This window comes from Trachemys scripta, chromosome 7 (genome assembly GCF_013100865.1).
Source record: "Trachemys scripta elegans isolate TJP31775 chromosome 7, CAS_Tse_1.0, whole genome shotgun sequence".
NCBI classification, from domain to species: domain Eukaryota; kingdom Metazoa; phylum Chordata; order Testudines; family Emydidae; genus Trachemys; species Trachemys scripta.
Window position 1 is genome coordinate 35,587,265 of NC_048304.1, and position 20,998 is coordinate 35,608,262.

Sequence of the window (20,998 nt, forward strand, 5' to 3'; positions counted from 1 at the left end):
CAATTATATTTTGAGACTTCTCAGTTAGCCAGTTTTTAAGCCATTTAATGTGTGCCATGTTAATTTTATATTGTTCTAGATTTTTAATCAAAATGTTGTGTAGTACCAAGTCAAACACCTAAGAGAAGTCTAAGTATATTATATCAACACTATTCCCTTTATCAACCAAATGTGGAATCTCATCAGAAAAGACATCAATTTAGCTTGACAGGAGCGAATTAATATTGATTTGCACTAATCATGGTGCCCTCCTTTCATCCTTTATTGATCAAGTCCTGTATCAACCGCTGCATTATTTTGACAGGGATTGATGTCAGGTTGATAGGCCTAAAACTACCCTTTTTAAAAAATGGTACAACATAGGCTTTTTCCCAGTCTTCTGAAACTTCCCCATTGCTCCAAGACTTATTGAAGGTCAACATTAATGGTCCAGTGAGCTCCTAGGCCAGTCCTTTTAAAACTCTTGGATGCAAATTATCTGGACCTGTTGATTTAAAAATGTCTAGCTTTAATAGCTTCTGTTTAGCACCCTCCAGAGTTAAAAGTGGAATAGAAAGAGTGTTATCATCACTATATGGTATCATCTGTTTTTTTCCCAAATACAGAACAGAAATATTTTAGTCTAGATTATGTTTAGATCTCATTTATGCTGTCACTTATTGCTAGGAAAGGAAGGAAAATATTGTAGGATACAGTTAATAAGTCTTAGTGGCACCACTGCTCAGTTGCCCTTCACCTCAAGATATAGGCGCAGCCCTAATCTGTATCCAACGTAATCTTAAGATTACTGACAGCTTGTCAATTCTGCTGATGTAGAGACTTGACTTCCAGTACCAATTTCAACAATTATCACCGAACTTTTAAATGTTGTGCACTATGACAAACAGAGGTCTGAATTTGAAACAATAACTGAAAAAGAGTTAAAAAATTAGAGGGAAAATCCAGAATATAGCTCTGGTAAACTGCTAAACTGGAATTTGCTGGTTCATTAATAACAGGCACTGACCAGGAAGAAGGAAGCAACATTATGCCAGTGGCAGGACATCTACTGCTTGAAATAAATTCCAAAAAGTGTATTTCAAAGATAACCAGTGGGTACAGCACCTTTAATTTATTCAGGTAGCGTCTTGTGTGGACAACCAACAGATCTTCTTCAGTAGCTTCTCGTGCTTGTACAATCAAGTCATCTGCAATTAGTTTTTCTTCTGAAACAGCAGAAAAAAAAAGGAGGAAGAAAAATTGTTATTCAGCATTGTTGAACTTTCCAATTTTTCTCTACAATTTTAGGATCTGGCTTGTAGGTGTTGGAGCTCCTACAGTACTTTGCATTACATGGACTTTTGATTCAAAGTGCTAATAAATGCTTCAAACACACACTCTACACAAGTTATTAATCACATATAAATAATATAACAAAATTGTTTATGGATAAAACTAAAATAATGATAAGAATTTAATAATGCTCATAGGCCACTTTATAATTTCAAAGTGCTAATTTCTTTGTTTAAACTGGAAAGGAAAGGTAGGCAGTGAAGGTTTTAGAATAGAAGACAGATGAGGCTAAACACCAGAATAAATATCCAAAGGGCACTCATAGTTTAAACATGGATACAATTTGAAAACTCTGGTCCTGGTATCAGCAATTATTCACCTTGATTCTTTAATATATTTTACTGCAAATTCCACAGTCGAGCACTGACATTTAATTCACTGAATCATCAGAGCAGGAAATGCCAAAATTCAAAGAATAATAATTACTTAGGGAGTTCTGATAAGAAGTGAACATCTAGGCTTAATTGGTACATTTAACATTGTCAAACCCCTATTGATATTTAATTTGCAGAAGCCTGGGAGCAATTACTTGCTCCATATTTGGTGGCCCAAAGGCTTACATAAAATTAAGTTTTACCAGTACAAACTACACCTCTACCCCCAATATAACGCGACCCGCTATAACACGAATTCGAATATAACGCGGTAAAGCAGCGCTCTGGAGGGGCGGGGCTGTGCATTCCGGTGGATCAAAGCAAGTTCAATATAACGTGGTTTCACCTATAAGGCGGTAAGATTTTTTGGCTCCTGAGGACAGCATTATATTGGGGTAGAGGTGTACTGCTTTCCTAAATATCACCCCAAGATGTCTGTACATGGAGATATATATATAGATATATATAGATATATATATATGTGATATTTTTAACGCAAACAGGAACATATGTGGATACATTTGCTGGACGGTATACCAAACTTCGTTTCAGTGCATCAGGGATGACTAAGCAACACCCATGGTGGAGAACAGTTATGCATGCTTTATCTATGGTGATCAACTGTTAAAAGTATAACACCAGTGATCATCACATAATTGTTTATGCAGTGTTGCTGTAGCCATGTTGGTCCCAGGATATTAGAGAGACATGGTGGGTGAATTAATATCTTTTATTGGACCAACTTTTGTTGCTGAGAGAGACAAGCTTTCCAGGTTACACAGAGCTCTTCCCAGACCTAAAGAAGAGCTCTGTGTAAGCTCGAAAGCTTGTCTCTCTCACCAACAGAAGTTGGCCCAATAAAAGATATTACCTCACCTACCTTGTCTCTATAATTGTTTATATTATATAGTACCAGAGTATGTGTCTGCTGAGCAACTACACTTTGTGAAAAGCCTTCTTAACGCCGGTGCAAAAAGAATGCAATCTGACGGATTTTGTTTCCACTGGCATAGTATAAAAGAATATCTGCAACAAAGTCTGTACTGGTAGAACTTTTGTGTTCCTACTGATCAAGGCTTGAAAAACCCACCTTGCCAATTCACCCAGCTCACGTAGAAATTTTTCCTAGATGAGCAGGGCCAAGGAGGCAACAACTTCTTCCCTGAAGGGAGAAGTAAGTATCAGAACAGAGTAGCCAAAATGCCTCTAGTAGTTTTCCAGTCAGGGGATGCAGGGAACAGAGTGCCCCTTCTCTTCTACGAAATGGGAGATAAGAGACTGAACATAAGAATGGCCATACTGGGTCAAACCAAAGATCCATCTAGCCCACTATCCTGTCTACTGACAGTGGCCAATGCCAGGTGCCCCAGAGGGAGTGAACCCAACAGGCAATGATCAGGTGATCTTTCTCCTGCTATCCATCTCCACTCTCTGACAAACAGAGGCTAGGGACACCCCTTCCTAACCCATCCTGGCTAATATCCATTAACAGACTTAACCTCCATAAATGTATCCAGTTCTCTTTTAAACACTGTTATAGTCCTGGCCTTCACAACCTCCTCAGGCAAGGAGTTCCACAAGTCGACTGTGCGCTGTGTGAAGAAGAACTTCCTTTTATTTGTTTTAAACCTGCTGCCCATTAATTTCATTTGGTGGCCCCTAGTTCTTGTATTATGGGAACAAGTAAATAACTTTTCCTTATTTACTTTCTCTATATCTGGGGCCATCAGTTTTTCCTTGAGGAACTGGAGTGTGAAGAGCAGAGGTGTCCACATGAAGAAGAGGGGTACTATCTCTACATCTGGGGCCATCAGATATAACTTGAGGAACTGGAGAGTGAAGAGCAGAGGTGTCCACATGAAGAAGAGGAGCTGGAAGAAACACCAATGTGTCCAGAAGGGCAGCAACCTCAGAGGAGCTCAACAAAGGCAGAAGGCCCCAGTGTTCATTAATTGGGGGATGGAGGGATGGAAGTCAAGATTCATTGACTGAAGAGGGGGACTGGGAAAGATCCCAGAATTAATTAACTGGGGAGAATATCAGAATGCATGTAATGCACCCCTGAGGGGAAGAATTTAATTCATGCAGAGTCAGAGTTGCTTTATTGACGAAAGAATGAATATGTGGCAATGTCAAAGCAATAGGCATGGCTCTGGGTGGGCCACTGGCTTGGGCATGGTGTGTTTGACAGGTGTTTTTGACATGGCCAAGTAATCTCAGTTCTTGGGTGGAAAGGTGTTGAAGTTTTACAAGCTCTGACCTTAATTCTTATATTTGAAATTCCCAACAGCATTTCTGCACAGAACTTTTCATCTGTGTAAACAGCAATATTAGTGTCTCTCAGCATGCTAATCTTTATGCCTCTATCAGATGACCTCAAAGCACTTTACACATTAATTATCACAACAATATTATGAAATAGTAAGGAATAGATATATGCAAGCCACAGTTAGTCTCCTTCTTCCTGAAATGTGATTTGCTTCTTAATTTGAAATATATTAGGTTCCATCAGCAATTTCAAGAGTAAGTCAGGCCTTGTCTACACTACGAGAGTAGTTCGAATTTACTTGCATCGAATTTTTGGAATCGATATTGCAAAGTCGAACGTCTGTGTCCACACTAAGGACAGTAATTCGACTTTGTGAGTCCACACTAACGGTGAAAGCGTCGACATTCGAAGCGGTGCACTGTGGTCAGCTATCCCACAGTTCCCGCAGTCCCCTCTGCCCATTGGAATTCTGGGTGTAGCCGGCAATGCCTTCTGGGTAAGAAAATGTGTCGAGGGTGCTTTTGGGTAACTGTCGTCATCCGTCCATCACTCCCGCCCTCCCTCCCTGAAAGCGCCGGCGGGAAATCAGTTCGCGCACTTTTCCAGTCATTGACAGCGCGGATGCCACAGCACTGCGAGCATGGAGCACGCTGCGACCATCGCTGCAGTTGTGGCCGCTCTCAACGCCTCGCAGCTTATCATACAGGTTTCCCTGAGGCAGATGCAGAAAAGTCAGGCGAGGAGGCTACGGCACCGCGGTGATGTCCTGAAGTCTGAGAGTAGCACAGACCTCTCAGAAAGCAGGGGACCCAGCGCCGAGGACATCACAATGGCAATGGGTCATGTTGATGCCGTGGAACGGCGATTCTGGGCACGGGAAACAAGCACTGAGTGGTGGGACCGCATAGTGCTGCAGGTCTGGGATGAATCCCAGTGGCTGCGAAACTTTCGCATGCGGAAGGGAACTTTCCTGGAACTTTGTGAGTTGCTGTCCCCTGCCCTGAAGCGCAATGACACCCGGTTGCGAGCTGCACTGAGTGTACAGAAGCGAGTGGCCATAGCCCTCTGGAAGCTTGCAACGCCAGACAGCTACTGGTCAGTCGCGAACCAGTTTGGGGTGGGCAAATCTACCGTGGGGGTTGTTGTGATGCAAGTAGCCAAGGCAATCGTTGATGTACTGCTGCCAAAGGTAGTGACCCTGGGAAACGTGGAGGCGATCATAGATGGCTTTGCAGCGATGCGATTCCCAAACTGCGGTGGGGCCATAGATGGAACTCACATCCCTATCCTGGCACCGGACCACCAGGCCACCCAGTACATTAACCGAAAGGGCTATTTTTCCATGGTGCTGCAAGCACTGGTGGACCACAGGGGACGTTTTACCAACATCTACGTGGGATGGCCGGGCAAGGTTCATGACGCTCGTGTTTTTAGGAACTCTGGTCTGTTTAGACGGCTGCAACAAGGTATTTACTTCCCGGACCACAAAATAACTGTTGGGGATGTGGAGATGCCTATAGTCATCCTCGGGGACCCAGCCTACCCGCTAATGCCCTGGCTCATGAAGCCCTATACTGGCGCCCTGGACACTGAAAAAGAACTCTTCAACTACCGGCTGAGCAAGTGCAGAATGGTGGTGGAGTGTGCTTTTGGACGTCTCAAGGGGAGATGGAGAAGCTTACTGACTCGCTGTGATCTCAGCGAAACCAATATCCCCATTGTTATAGCAGCTTGCTGTGTGCTCCACAATCTCTGTGAGAGCAAGGGGGAGACCTTTATGGCGGGGTGGGAGGTTGAGGAAAATAGCCTGGCTGCTGATTACGCACAGCCAGACAGCCGGGCGATTAGAAGAGAACAGCGGGAAGCGCTGTGCATCCGGGAGGCTTTGAAAGCTAGGTTCCTGAGTGAGCAGGGTAACCTGTGACTTTTAAGTTTGTGTACAGAGAAGCTGAACCTGCCCCCGTTTCTTTACCCAGTTAATGTTGACTAACCTCTCCAGTTAGTTCACCCCCTTCCAACACACGTTTCAAAATAAAAATAGTTCTACTTTGTTAATGCACACCGTTTTCTTTAATACTGTTTTCGCGGGAATTTTTTAAAACTGGGACGCAGACTGTGGTGCGGAGCGGGTGTAGTGTAGTGACGCGAATGAAGCTTCTAAACTCAAGGATTGACAGGCTCCGCTGCGGTGGGATGGTTGTTTCAACGGAGCCTGTCACCCCTCCTGATCGGGACTGTGTGCATGGGGGGGGCTATGTGACTTTGTGGCAGGGGGAGGACGGTTACAGATCCCCTGCTGCGTGGCTCTGTGATCCTGCATAAGGACCGCCGCTTAAGATCTGTAACTGCCCTCCCCCGCCACAAAGTCACAGAGCAACACACCCCCCACCACATAACATGAAAACAACCTCCCAGACTAACCAGGGTAACTAGTCACTGCATCACTGCACTGTGTATGTGCCCTGCTGCTGTGCCTGCCCCCGCCTATGTACCCTGCCAAAGGTGACTGTCCTGTCCAATTACCAACCCCCTTTCCCCTCCTCCTCCAAAAGAACATGATTGAAACAGTAGTTAACAGAAACGTATTTTTTATTATCAACTACACATGGAAGTGGGAGGTGAAACTTGGACGGGGGCTTGTGTCAGGCGGGAAGGAAAGAACTTTTCAAGTTTTGGGGAATGAGAGCCTTCTGCTACTAGAGCTCTCTGCAGGGGTGGAGTGAGAGTTAGCAGGGACTCTGCCGCCTCTCCTTCTTTGCACTTTGGGTGAGATGGGTATGGGACTTGGTGGCGGGGGAGGGCGGTTAGAGATGGACTGCAGCGGGGCTCTGTCCTCCTGCCTCCGTTCCTGCAGAACATCCACAAGGCGCCGGAGCATGTCTGTTTGCTCCCTCAGTAGTCCAAGCAGCGTTTGAGTCGCCTGCTGGTCTTCCTGCCACCACCTCTCCTCCCGATCCATGTTTGCTTGCTGCATTTGGGTCAATTTCTCCCGCCACTGGGTCTGCTGTGCTGCCTGGGCTTGGGAACAGGCCGTAAGTTCAGAGAACATGTCCTCCCGTGTCCTCTTCTTCCTATGCCTAATCTTCGCTAGCCTCTGGGAGTGTGATGCCAGGCTACGTTGTGAGACAGTCGCAGATGTGGCTGTGGGAATGGGAAAAAGGGAGTGAATTCCTCAGAAAGATAAATGTAGTTGTGAACAAAGAACATAGTCTTTCTCTGTGAACAAGACCATGCACAGCACCTATCACATGCGCACTCAGCACAAGGTCGAATTCTCGGCCTTCGCATTCAGTGCCTGGGGTCTTCCACAGCACATTTGAGGAGCGGGGCAGCACAACGGAATTTCTGTTGCAGGTAGACATGGTAAGCCGTAGACTTGTGGCAGTTTAAAACTTTTATATTACCACTGGCCTCATTTCACATTTAAAGCAATGTCAGTCCCTGCTGCCAGCAATCCGGCAAGCGGGAACTCTGCCCCTGTCCCACCCCCTCGCGGCTGTCCCCAGGAACGATCCCTTTCGGCAGCCCCTCTCCCGCCTCCACCGCGTGGCTGCAAACCAGCGGTTACAGTTCTGTAAAGGAACGAGCAAGCAGTCCCAACACTAACATTCCCCTACCTAATTCAAAGCAGGTCACCATGGGCGACATCACCCTGATGAGGATCTCTGACAGCGAGAGAGAGAGAATGCTCCGGGAAAGCCTCCAAAGACCAGGGCCGTATGCCGCCCTGCCGTGCAGAGCAATGATTCCCGAGTACTTGATAGTCTCGTGGCGCGGCAACGTCTCGTACTTCGGAGGACCCAATAAGGCCGCTCTCCCCAGGAACCTCATGCAACGGCTTTCCAATTACCTCCAGGAGAGCTTCATCGAGATGTCCCGGGAGGATTACTGCTCTATCCCTGCACATATAGACCGCATTTTACTCTAGCTGCAGTAGCAGGGACTAAACAGTAGAGCGGCTTGGGCAGGACAATCACGGAAAACCGGACATTGCTAGATTTTTTTTCAAAACTTGCACTGCCCATGACTGAACCGTTAAGTGCCTAGGGCAAAGTAATCATGAACAACCCATTCTTTTAATTGTTAATATTCCTGTTCTGTTAAAAATAAATGTTTAGATGTTTACAACACTTACTGGCTGATCCTTCCCCAGATTCTGTGTCCGGGGTAACGGCTGGGGACGCTTCGTAGGGGATCTCTGTAAGGGTGATGAAGAGATCCTGGCTGTCGGGGAAATCAGCGTTGTGAGCGCTGCCGACTGCCTCGCCCTCCTCATCTCCTTGCTCATCTTCCCTGTCCGCTAACATGTCCGAGGAACCGGCCGTGGACAATATCCCATCCTCAGAGTCCACGGTCAGTGGTGGGGTAGTGGTGGCGGCCGCACCGAGGATGGAATGCAGTGCCTCGTAGAAACGGGATGTCTGGGGATGGGATCCGGAGTGTCCGTTTGCCTCTTTGGTCTTCTGGTAGCCTTGTCTCAGCTCCTTGATTTTCACGCGGCACTGCGTTGCATCCCGGCTGTATCCTCTCTCTGACATGTCTTTTGAGATCTTCTCATAGATCTTTGCATTCCGTTTCTTGGAGCGCAGCTCAGAAAGCACGGACTCATCGCCCCACACAGCGATGAGATCCAAGACTTCCCGATCAGTCCATGCTGGGGCCCTCTTTCTATTCACAGACTGCACGGCCATCACTGCTGGAGAGCTCTGCATCGTTGCCAGTGCTGCTGTGATCGCCATGGTGTCCAGACAGGAAATCAGATTCAAACTGGCCAGACAGGAAAAGGAATTCAAATTCAAATTTTCCCGGGGCTTTTCCTGTGTGGCTGGTCAGAGCATCCGAGCTCGTACTGCTGTCCAGAGCGTCAACAGAGTGGTGCACTGTGGGATAGCTCCCGGAGCTATTAGCGTCGATTTCCATCCACACCTAGCCTAATTCGACATGGCCATGTTGAATTTAGCGCTACTCCCCTCGTCGGGGAGGAGTACAGAAGTCGAATTAAAGAGACCTCTATGTCGAACTAAATAGCATCGCAGTGTGGACGGGTGCAGGGTTAATTCGATGTAATGGCGCTAACTTCGACATAAACGCCTAGTGTAGACCAGGCCTGAGATTCACACCATATATAATTTAATGCAGCAAGCTAGTCATTAAAACTTTTTTAGTGGTAAGAGTCAGGGTGGAACGTTCTCTCTTCTGCTATACTGTTCCAAAGAGAGATTGAAGCAACCAAAATGCTCCAGTTACATTCAGTCATACTCAGTGCTTCCCCTTGGAAGTCAAGTATTTTACATGTTTACAAGGATCACAATGCATAAGATTTTTTTTCATTCATTTCAGTAGAATTGTGGAGCCATCGTGCAGTTTTAGTTTCAGGATTAGCTTTAAAATAAATAGTAACTGGAACCGCAAAACAGCATCTGCTTCCAGTGTATAAAGACAACCTTTTATTAATTTATCTTCCCCTCTCGTCACCTTGTAATCTAGTACTGATAGAAAACATTTAGTAATCAATTTGTAACCACAATTAACACTAAGTACATTAAATGTCAAAATGTTCATTACATCATTATGGTTTGAAAAACAGAACAGAGTCAGTTGGTAAAGTGGTCTTTTGTGGATAGGGGTCATCTGTGTCTGACAACTGTTTGATAGTATATGTCAAAAGGCAGTTTCTCAGAATACGCGTCAACTGGCATTAATTTGGCCTTCTTTCTGATAGTCTCAGAGAGACTAAAAATTAAATGGGTATCGAGATTGAACTCTAACAGATGTGGATGCAGCAGATCTGGTATACTTGCACTTTTTCGTCCCGTATTGCACCTGTTCTGAGGATAAATAATTTACTGAGTACCAACAGGATGCTCTGTACTCTAAAAACATAGGGCCTTTGCCTTCTACACCTGAATCAGCACAAGAGTTCCCTGTTAGAGTCCAACAGTTGGCATGAATTTGGGATCTTCTCTACCATATACAGTTTGTGAAGTACTTTGGCAGAATCTGAAAAATTCACTTGATCCTCTGTTATTGAAAAGTAGGGAACTTTCTGCAGTGATTGGAATTTTGCATGTGAAGCTACCATTAAAGAGATTCTAGTTTTTACGATTTGAAAATAACCTACTAATGCATTTCTGCCTTCATGAGTCTTTATACAGGCAACTCCTGTACTTTTGCTGTTGCTCATAGTTTTGCCCAGCAGTGGGTCAGAATGAAATTAACCAACTAGTTATTTATCCTGCTGTTTTTCAAACCCAATGGCAGAGTGAAACTGACAACCATTATGTGAGTTTCACTCTACATACACACAGCACCACAGAAATGCAGCCACAACTGGGGTGGAAAGTTCTTGGCAAAATATTGGTGGGGAAGAAAGTGCCAAGGACAGTGGAATAAACCTATGCTTTTAAAGAAAACCGCTCCGGTTTCTTTAATGTCCAAGCAGATCAGATAGAATCTCAGTTTTTAAATTCTCACTTGCAAGAGCGTCAACAGTGTAAAGTGCATAGACCTCAATTTACATAAGAAATGTTAAGGGCAAGTTAACCTTGCTGAGATTTAAGTTTGTGGTTTCACAGACACTAAAGTATTACAAAGAATATAAAGTATTTAAAAAGAAAAAATCATGGTTTGCCCAGAAAGAAAAAGCAAGACAGACAGTAATGTACAGCAGCTATTGTCTATATTAGCACTAACTATAGTTAATGTTTATAGAGCCTGCATGCAATTACTTCTGTCCCATTTTCTTTGCACAAGTGTCAGTTTAACACTACTTAAACAAAAGTTGAATAATAAGTGTAACCTTGTCATTATGTTACCTTTCAAGAAATTGATTACTTTCCCCCATTTCCCTGCATCAAACGGATGTAGCTTCTCCAATCCCATAAATGTGATGTTGTAGTCTGGAGAATATACAATGGGCCAGCATGTTGGTGGAACTTCATGATACAGCTCAGTTCTGTGAGGCCTTAAGGGGAAAAAATAATAGAACCATCACTCTTCCTAACAATTGGTAAAGGAAAATCTAATGACCCCACCCCACGTTAAGCAGTGGGGCCATTGTCTGGCTTGTTGAGAACATAAGAATGGCCACACTGGATCAGACCAATGGTCTTTCCAGTCCAGTATCTTGTATTCTGACAGTGGTCAACATCAAATGCTTCAAAGGGAATGAACACAACAGGGCAATTATCAACTGATCCATCCCATCATCCAGTCCCAACATCTGGCAGTCAGAGACACAGGGACACTCAGAGCATGGGGTTGCACCCATGACCATCTTGGCTAATAGTAACTGATGGACCTATCCTCCAGGAACTTATCTAATACATTTTTGAATCCAATTATAGCTTCTGCCTTCACAACATCACTGGCCAACAAGCTCCACAGGTTGACTGCATTGTGTGAAGAAGTACTTCCTTTTATTTTAAACCTGCTGCCTATTAATTGCATTGGGTGACCCCTGGTTCTTGTATTATGTGAAGGAGTAAATAATTCCTTATTCACTTTCTCCATTCCATTCATGATTTTATAGGCCTCTAACATATCCCCCCACTGTCTCTTTTATAAAATGAATAGTCCCAGTCTTTTTAATCTCTCCGCATACGAAAGCTGTTCCATGCCCTTAATCGTTTTTGTTGCCCTTCTCTGTACCTTTTCCCTTTTTTCAGATGGGGCAATCAGAAGTGCATGCAGTATCAAGGTTTGGGCATACCATGAACTTATATAGCGGCATTATATTTACTGTCTTATTAGCCATCCCTTTCCTAATGGTTTCTAACACTTCATTAGTTTTTCTGTCATTGCACATTAAGCAGATGTTTTCAGAGAACTATCCACAATGACTCAGAGATTCTTTTTCTGAGTATTAATAGCTAATTTGGACCCCATCACTCTGTATGTATAGTTGGAATTATGTTTTCCACTACGCATTACTTTGTATTTATCAACATTGAATTTCATCTGCCATTTTGTTGCCCAGTTACCCAGTTTTGTGAAATCCCTGTGTAACTCTCTTGGGTAATTCTGAATCATCTGCAAACTTTGCCACCTCACTGTTTTCCCACTTTTCCAGATCATTTATGAATATGTTGAACAGCACTAGTCCTAGTACAGATCCCTGGGGGACACAACTATTTACCTCTCTCCATTCTGAAAAACTGACCATTTATTCCTACCCATTGTTTCCTGTCTTTTAACCAGTTACTGATCCATGAGAGGACCTTTCCTCTTATCTCATGACTCCTTAACTTTGCTTAAGAGCCTTTTGTGATGGACCTTGTCAAAGGCTTTTTAAAAGTCCAAGTACACTATATCCACTGGATCACCCTTGTCTACATGTTTATTGACCCCTCAAAGAATTCTAATAAATTGGTGTGCCATGATTACCTTTTATAAAAGCTGTGTTGACTCTTCCCCAACAAATTGTGTTTCAGCTATGTGTCTGATAATGCTGTTCTCTACTATAGTTTCAACCAATTTGCCTAGTACGGAAGTTAGGCTTACCGGCCTGTAATTGCCAGGATCGCCTCTGAAGCCTTTATTAAAAATTAGCATCACATTAGCTATCCTCCAGTCATCTGGTACAAAAGCTGATTTAAGTGATAGGTCAAATACCACAGTTAATAGTTCTGCAGTTTCATATTTGAATTCCTTCAGAACTCTCGGATGAATACCATCTGCTCCTGGTGACTTATTACTGTTTATTAATTAGTTCCAAAACCTTATCTCAGAGGCTATGCGTAGAGGAGTATGGAGGGTGTCAAGGGCCCCCCGGATTGGCCTGCTGGGGACAGGGGCTCTGTCCTTCTCTCCCTGTGCCTCCCCTCCAGCATGTTTGGCCACTTTCCCTGGCAGCCGGGCAGGGAGTGCAATGGAGCCACTTCAGCCTGAGAGAGCCGTGCGGGGAGGCTGCGGCTCCAGCTGTCATCTCCCCCATTCGGGTGGAAGATGGCTGGGAAAACCAAACATATGGTAACCCACTCTCCCCAAACCCTGCCACCCTCACTTCCGCATTGCTGCTGGCCCTGGCTCTGGTTTTAGAGCTAAGTGTCTGGCCAGCAGGCTTCCCTCTGGGGCTGCCCACCTCTGAAGACAACATCCCTGCCAGCAGCAGGGCAGAAGTAAGCGTGGCAATCCCATGACCATCCCCCCCCGCAATAGCCCTGCAACCTTCCCACCCTGACTGCCTTTTGGGTCTGGACCCCCACAGATTACAACACCGTGAAATTTCAGATGTAAACATCTGAAAACATGATATTGACTCATTTTAAAAACCCCTGGCCATGAAATTGACCAAAATGTACTGTGAATTTGGTAGGGCCCTACTTATGTCCAAGCACCTGAATTAAGCAGTATGTCAAAACACACAAAGAAGATGCAAATGATTATGTACATTAACTCATTCCAGCACTAAATTCAATTATTGACAAAACTGAGTTCCATTTCTACCTGTTCCACCCTTCTTCAGGTTGATTAAACACTAACCCATTTTAATTTTTAAAACTTAGGTCCAGTTTTTCCCTTGACATAATCTAAAGTTTATTTTGATTTACTAGGCTCAAGTTTCAAAGTTTTGTTTCTAAATACAAGTCAAAATGTACTGTCCCTACACATTAAGTATATAAGTAAGGAAAGATGCTCAACCAAACCTAAAACTCTATGGAAATACAAAACACACTGGAAATTTAGGGTCCAAACTGTAAACTTGATTCACACAAAACTTCCACAGAGATTGTTAGAAATTCTTCCTGAGTCAGGACTACAGAATCACGTTGTGATTGTTCTATTGTCTTTCATACAAACTGTACCTCTTGCAGAATTAAAAGAACATTTTTTTAAAATCACGCCTCAGTCTAAAAATATTTTACCTACTATATTAAAATTAATACCTACAATTCCTGGAGATAACAGGAAAAATATTGGGGGAAGAGGTTCTTTCCAGAATCGGACACCACTTTTTTTATAATCAGTTCTCCCTTTTGTCTGTGTGGGTTATTTTTCACACAACAATGGAGAGAAATTAAACACAAACAAAAACCTCAGGAAAATATGGCTGTAATTCAGGATGGATTAAGATTCATTTTTTTTAAAATGGATTTTTAATTTAAATTAATTGTTTATTTTTAAAAGAAAAGTATTTAAAATTAAATTTGAAATTATGGCAAACTAATGTTAAGGCCTAAACTTACTATATTCTTTAAAAATCATGTACATTAAATAAAGAAAATATTAAGCAATACACTTGCAGATGAAATTTTAAAAAAAGTCAAATCACTGAACTGGTGAAAATCACTAAGCTAAGCACCTGGAACCAAAGTTTGTTGAAGTGCTACAACCAGCTTTTGACAGTAGTCGAAAGAACATATTTTTCTTTTCAGTATATTCAACTAGTTTAGTTCAAAGACTAATTCATACAAAGTTAAGAAACCAACTGGAAGCTTAAAAAGCATAAAAGCTTGTTTTCCTCTTCCTATCTATGAATAAAAACAAGGTGTGAGAGGATGAGATCTACTAATTCTAATGTCTTGAAGGACACAATGCCAGAAACAATCAGTTCAATTTACTAACCATGATAATACCTGCGATTAATAAATTATTTATTTTCAACATGTTTTGATAACTTACTTTTTTTCTTCTGTATCCAAAAATTTAAGGCAGTTTGGTTTACTTAATAAAAACAATTTTAAAATGCTGGTTTTGTGCTTTTTTAATTGTATTCCAATTTCCATCCAATTGCAGTTTGGCACAAATAACAAATTAACCTAGTAAATAATAAATGCATCAGTTGTCATTTTCTAACATAATAAAAAGATAAAAATTAAGAATCTGAATAAATGTATGTTAAGCTATATATATTGCTTAAATAAATGTGTATAGATATGGTTATCCTCCTACTTAGCAAAATGAAGTACCAAATTTAGTGTAAAAGCTATATTTAGCTGCACATCAACTTGTTTTAAGGGTTATTGACTAATGAGATTCTACCTTTCTTCAGGAAAATAAGATGTACAAATGGAAAAACGGATTAAAATCAATTATTTAAATAAAGTTTCCTGTTTGTTGATTTCAAATCATTATTAAAAATGGTGATTGAAATCAGTCCATCCTGCTGTAAAACCACAAAAATTGGTAAGGGTACTCTTGGGTTCTCCATAAATTACTTAAAGCTTTAGGAAGTGGGTGGGTCCTTAAGTTTGCATGTTTATTTCCAGTATTACAAAGGGTCTTGAAAATCACCAAAAATGTATTACATAATTTTCAGGAGCAGGTTTAGTACCTGAAACTACTTTTAACTCATTTTTAAAACTGATCACATTTCACCTTGACAACATCTATTAAAATAATGCCAAGAATAACAGCTAAGAGAAAGAGAGATTATGAGATGCGAGGAAAGATGGATGGTCAGATGAGCTAGAATAATAAATAACCAATGGATGAAGCAGAGCAACGCAAAAAGGCTGTTCCACCAAGAGCTGTGCTGGAGACTGTGGTACAAAACAGTGGAGCTACCGTGAAGCAGGTCAGAGAAAAAAAGCTGATGTTGGACAAGTGGAGGAAACTGACTTGGGAGGGGAAACACAGAGACTCTGGAGCGACGGGTACTGCAGAAACAAGATGCTTGGCGTGATCAAAGGGTGAAAGGCTGGTGCAGAGGAAGCTGGGAGCGGAGCAGCAAGGGAGGGTCTCCCTGGGGCGGGACAGGTAAGGGGGAGGGTTGGGCAGGAGGCCGGCGCTTGGCGTCTCCTGTGCTCGTTCAAATCCCGTTGCCGTCACCTGCAAGGACGGTCCCCGGCAGGCTCCGCCCCCCGGGGCGATACAGGCCGGTGCCTGCCAGCCAGGCCAGGACTGGCTCTGAGTCAACCCCACCTGCCTACGGGGCGGTGACAGCGACCATGGGGGCCCTGACGGGGCCTGGGCCGGGCAGCCAGGCCTGGAGCGCTGCAGCCCCCTCCTCCGGCCCGGGGTCTGCTCCCTCCCTCCCGGCGGCACCACAACCACTGTCCCGACTCAGGGAGCGAGGCCCCCGCCGCGCCGGGAGGGGCCGGGCGTGGCCCCGCCTGTCTAACAAGGCCCGGGCCAGCCTGGATCGCGTCAGCTACTCACATCCCCCCGGCCGCCTTCTGCCAGCCAGCGCTCCGCCGCGGGAGGGGCGGGGCCGAGCCGCGCAGAGCCGCCCCACACCGCGGGCGGGAGGAGGAGACGCGAGAGGCCCGGCCAGGACGGAGCGGGCGGCCCTGGCTAGGCAAGGATGCGGGGAGGGGCCCTGGGCTGGGGGGCAGGAGCTAGGAAAGGGGGGGCTGGGCTGGGGGGAGAGGGAGAAGTGAGGTGGAACAGTCTCTTGCCCCAAGAAGAACAGGAGTATTTGTAAAAAGCAAGAGAGAGTCCTGTGGTACCTTTAAGACTAACAGATGTATTGGAGCATAAGCTTTTGTGGGTTAATACCCACTTCGTCGGATGCATGCCTATGCACCCACGAAAGCTTATGCTCCAATACATCTGTTAGTCTTAAAGGTGCCACAGGAGACTCTGTTGCTTTTTACAGATCCAGACTAACACAGATACAGGAGTATTTGTGGCACCTTAGAGATTAACAAATTTATTTGAGCATAAGCTTTCGTGGGCTACACCCCACTTCATCTGTTGCGTAGAATGGAACATATAGTGAGGACATGTATATACATACAGAGAACATGAAAAGGTGGGAGTTGCCCAACCAACTCTAAGAGGCTAATTAATTAATTAAGATGAACTGATGTCAGCAGGAGGAAAAAAAACTTTTGTAGTGATAATCAAGATAGCCCATTTAAGACAGTTTGACAAGAAGCTGTGAGGATACTTAACATGGGGGAAATAGATTCAATGTGTGTAATGGCTCAGCCATTCCCAGTCTCTATTTAAGCCTAAGTTGATAGTATCTAGTTTGCATATCAATTCAAGTTCAGCAGTTTCTCGTTGGAGTCTGTTTTTGAAGCTTTTCTGTTGCAAAATTGCCACCTTTAAATCTGTTACTGAATGGCCAGAGAGGTTGAAGTGTTCTCCTACTGGTTTTTGAATGTTATGATTCCTGATGTCAGATTTGTGTCCATTTATTCTTTTGCGTAGAGACTGTCCGGTTTGGTCAATGTACATGGCAGAGGGGCATTGCTGGCACATGATGGCATATATCACATTGGTAGATGTGCAGGTGAATGAGCCCCTGATGGTGTGGCTGATGTGATTAGGGCCTATGAATAGATATGTGGACAGAGTTGGCATGGGGTTTTGTTGCAAGGATAGGTTCCTGGGTTAGTGTTTTTGTTCTGTGGTTGCTGGTGAGTATTTGCTTCAGGTTGGGGGGGGCTGTCTGTAAGTGAGGACAGGTCTGTCTCCCAAGATCTGTGAGAGTGAGGGATCATCTTTCAGGATCGGTTGTAGTTCTTTGATGATGCGCTGGAGAGGTTTTAGTTGGGGGCTGAAGGTAATGGCTAGTGGCGTTCTGTTATTTTCTTTGTTGGGCCTGTTTTGTAGTAGGTGACTTCTGGGTACTCTTCTGGCTCTGTCAATCTGTTTTTTCACTTCAGTAGGTGGGTATTGTAGTTTTAAGAATGCTTGATAGAGATCTTGTAGGTGCTTGTCTCTATCCGAGGGATTGGAGCAAATGCGGTTATATCTTAGAGCTTGGCTGTAGACAGTGGATCGTGTGGTGTGTCCTGGATGGAAGCTGGAGGCATGTAGGTAAGTATAGCAGTCAGTAGGTTTCCGATATAGGGTGGTGTTTATGTTACCATCTCTTATTAGCACTATAGTGTCAAGGAAATGGACCACTTGTGTGGATTGGTCTAGGCTGAGGTTGATGGTGGGATGGAAATTGTTGAAATCATGGTGGAATTCCTCAAGGGCTTCTTCCATGGGTCCAGATGATGAAGATGTCATCAATGTAGCACAAGTAGGGTAGGGGTATTAGGGGATGAGAGTTAAGGAAGCGTTGTTCTAAGTCAACCATAAAAATGTTGGCATACTGTGGGGCCATGCGGGTACCCATAGCAGTACCACTGACTTGAAGGTATATATTGTCCCCAAATGTGAAATAGTTGTGGGTGAGGACAAAGTTGCAATGTTCAGCCACCAGGTTTGCCGTGACATTATCGAGGATACTGTTCCTGATGGCTTGTAGTCCACCTTTTATGGCCCTGTCACAGAGCAAGGGCTGAGTGTCAAAAAAAGCCTAAAGGGGCCTGCAAATAGGTACAGCTGAAAAGGGTCGCACAGAGCTGACAGCCCCACTCAGGCTGCCAGCAGAAGTTATGCTGCCCGTGCCTGTCACTCTACACACTAAGGCTGGATTTGCTCTGTACTTGGATGGTTGACTTTCCAAGCCATACTTTAAATGCTTCCTGTTGACAATTCAGTGGATGTCACCCTGAGTTACTATAGAATCAGTGGCCCTGCATGAGGTTAGAAAGCACTGTGCTGTCTTTCACATGAGATGTAACACAGAGGTCCTCCCTATTTGTGGATATTACAATTCTTGGCCAAATTGAAAGATAGATTATTACACTCTGCTATCTAAATTCCCCCTTCTTTTTTCTGTGCTAAGTTGTGTGGGTTGCTTGAGATGTTAGAAAGCTGCCATTTCACTGGTAGGTCAAATAATTGCTATACAACATATATGGATTTGAAGTGCTTTAGAACAAGAGGTGCAGAGGAGCAACTACAAATTGAACTCCAGAGTTAGCTCCCACCAGTACAGGCTATTGCACATTACTGGCGATTGCCAGAGGCAGGGGACTTGATCTGATATGCCAATAGATAAGTGCAGCATAACAAATGCTATATATTTGTAAATGAATCATGGTAGTGTAGTACATCTCTGGCTGCACTCTCAACAATAGGGGTAGATCTCAGGTCTCTATTGTTAGATATGCTTTGCAGTGAGTCATTCCAGTAGCAAACAAGTTAGTTATCACAAACAATGTGTACAAATGGGATGAGAGACTCTAGCTTTATTATTTTTAATAAAGATTAAGTATTTTGTGAATGACTTCCACTTGGGTGTTCTGTGATTCATGGTTTATTACTTAAATTAAAAGGAAAAGAGGGGCTATATTGGTCCTTATCCATGATGAGCCAGGTAGTCAAAGGAGAAGCAGCCCTGCATATGAATGCAAGCAGCTACAATTCAGCCAGCAGAGAGCAGTAGTGCTTTTGTTCACTGCCAGTATAAAATTACAAGCCATAGACAGTATTGAGGCTGTCACGCATTGGGACTTCAATGAATATGTTTGGTTAGGGTTTTTTTTAAAGGCTTTCTTACACTTGAGAATCTATACTGGACTTTTAGTGGCACACAAGAATTATGAAAGATCAATTGAAGATGAAAGGTTACACTGTGAACTGGATTAAGGAAACTATAAAAGATCACAGAATAAAAGTAATTTTATTTAATGTGATGAGAAGTAAAAGCATATTAGGATTTTTGCAAGTATGTCAATTACCTACTGTGCATTTTTGATGTTAAATAAAGGCTTTATCCTTCCCAGATTTTCAATGACAGCTTTATAGCACTTTTCATCTGAGGATCTCAAAGTGCTTCACAATTTATAAATTTGTTAGGCAGATAAAGTTAATGACTTGCCAAAGATCATACAACATGGCAGTAGCAGATCCAGGGATAGAAACCAGGGGGGAAATCCTGATCCCATTGAAATCAATGGCAAAACTCCCATTTAATTCAGTGAATCCAGGATTTCACCTCATGAACCTGATGACCAATTGCCTGCTCTTGCCCCCAGACCAACATTATTAATTTGCATGCATGCATGAGGTGCACATTTAATTGTTAGATTGAGGCCCCTTGGAAACTCAAGCCTTTCCTAATTTCAGAGCTACTTGATACATGAGAGAAAAAAATAAATTAATTTAGTGTAAAAAAACCTCAACAAATTCTAACATGCACATAACTAATTTGTTCGGTACAAACACAGCTAATCAATAATACAGCCATGAACAACAGTCCAACTATATGGCAACAATATCCATCAAACCAAATGACTAACGTACAGATTTATCATTTTCTCAGTGGAAGAGAAATAATGTGCTTCCATGAGAGTGCTGGAGAATGTCTCCCACTTTAAAATATCTTGGCTGTAACTTGATGTTTAGTTTTGTCAGATGCCTGGATTTCACCTTGGTATTTATTTAGCACCAGGAAACCATTATCCTATGAAAACATTTTATCCGGTTTACATTATTTTTTAATTATTATTTCTTTTCATGTTGACCTCTTATGCACATGCCTTAGAACATCAGTTCATTCATATCTCCCTTTTATTTCTTATTAATGACTTTAATGTTTAGTGCTAATTAGGATTTGAGTGTTTTATTGGCTACATATGTAATTAATTTTAACTGTTCTATTTTCATATAAATTAACTTTCAAAATTAAATTAACAAATTTACACTCAGGGTTATTTCTTTATTTAGTGAATTCTGTATGTTTTTTCCCAATATACTGTTTGCCATTAATCATGCTCATCTGAACTACATCTTTACACAGACACCTTCCACACTTCTCAAAGCTGAAAGTTTTACTTAGTTCTCAACTTTTTCCAAAAAGTTACCTGGTGAAAGAATATCTCCCACAAATTCTGTTTAGCTATGAAATTAATTGGCTTTATTTTAATTTTTCCTTCTGCTCTGCTCCATTCCACAGTGGTCTGCATAGCTTTTTTTTTTTTTTTTTTTTTAATCCCTAGCATTATCCACCAGCAGATCTGATAGCATAGAGAGGTCCTGGCAACAGTTCCCTCTTCTTTTGGTCTATCACTTGTGGCTATAACAGTGGCAATTCTAACATTACATACGGACCTGGGGGAGGTGGAGCAGCAGCTCTTTTGAACCACTCTAAGAACAGAACCCTCCATGAAGATGCAATTTCATACCTGCTCATACTTGCTGGAAGTTGGTTCTTTTTAGCTTCAGCGAGGGTATGAGAGGTAGTCTCATGAAAAAGACATACACTGTTTAATAAACTCCTCAGTTAGGA

General features: G+C 43.1%; 1 protein-coding gene across 4 annotated transcripts in view; it reads right to left on the reverse strand.

Moving 5' to 3' along the window:
- HDAC11 (histone deacetylase 11) overlaps nt 1-16,153 on the reverse strand; it is an 88,603-nt gene extending 72,450 nt beyond the window's left edge. For 2 of the 4 annotated variants that reach the window (XM_034776359.1, XM_034776358.1), the window contains exons 1-4: nt 16,078-16,153; nt 10,791-10,939; nt 2,797-2,868; nt 1,105-1,205 (exon numbers count right to left, since the gene is read on the reverse strand). In XM_034776359.1, the coding sequence (XP_034632250.1) occupies nt 1,105-1,205; nt 2,797-2,868; nt 10,791-10,939; nt 16,078-16,079 (324 nt within the window). In that variant the 5' untranslated portion in view covers nt 16,080-16,153. The remainder of the gene's footprint in view (nt 1-1,104; nt 1,206-2,796; nt 2,869-10,790; nt 10,940-16,077) is intronic. The other 2 variants (XM_034776361.1, XM_034776360.1) reach the window with 1 other exon arrangement.
- Between the last annotated feature and the right edge of the window lie 4,845 nt (nt 16,154-20,998).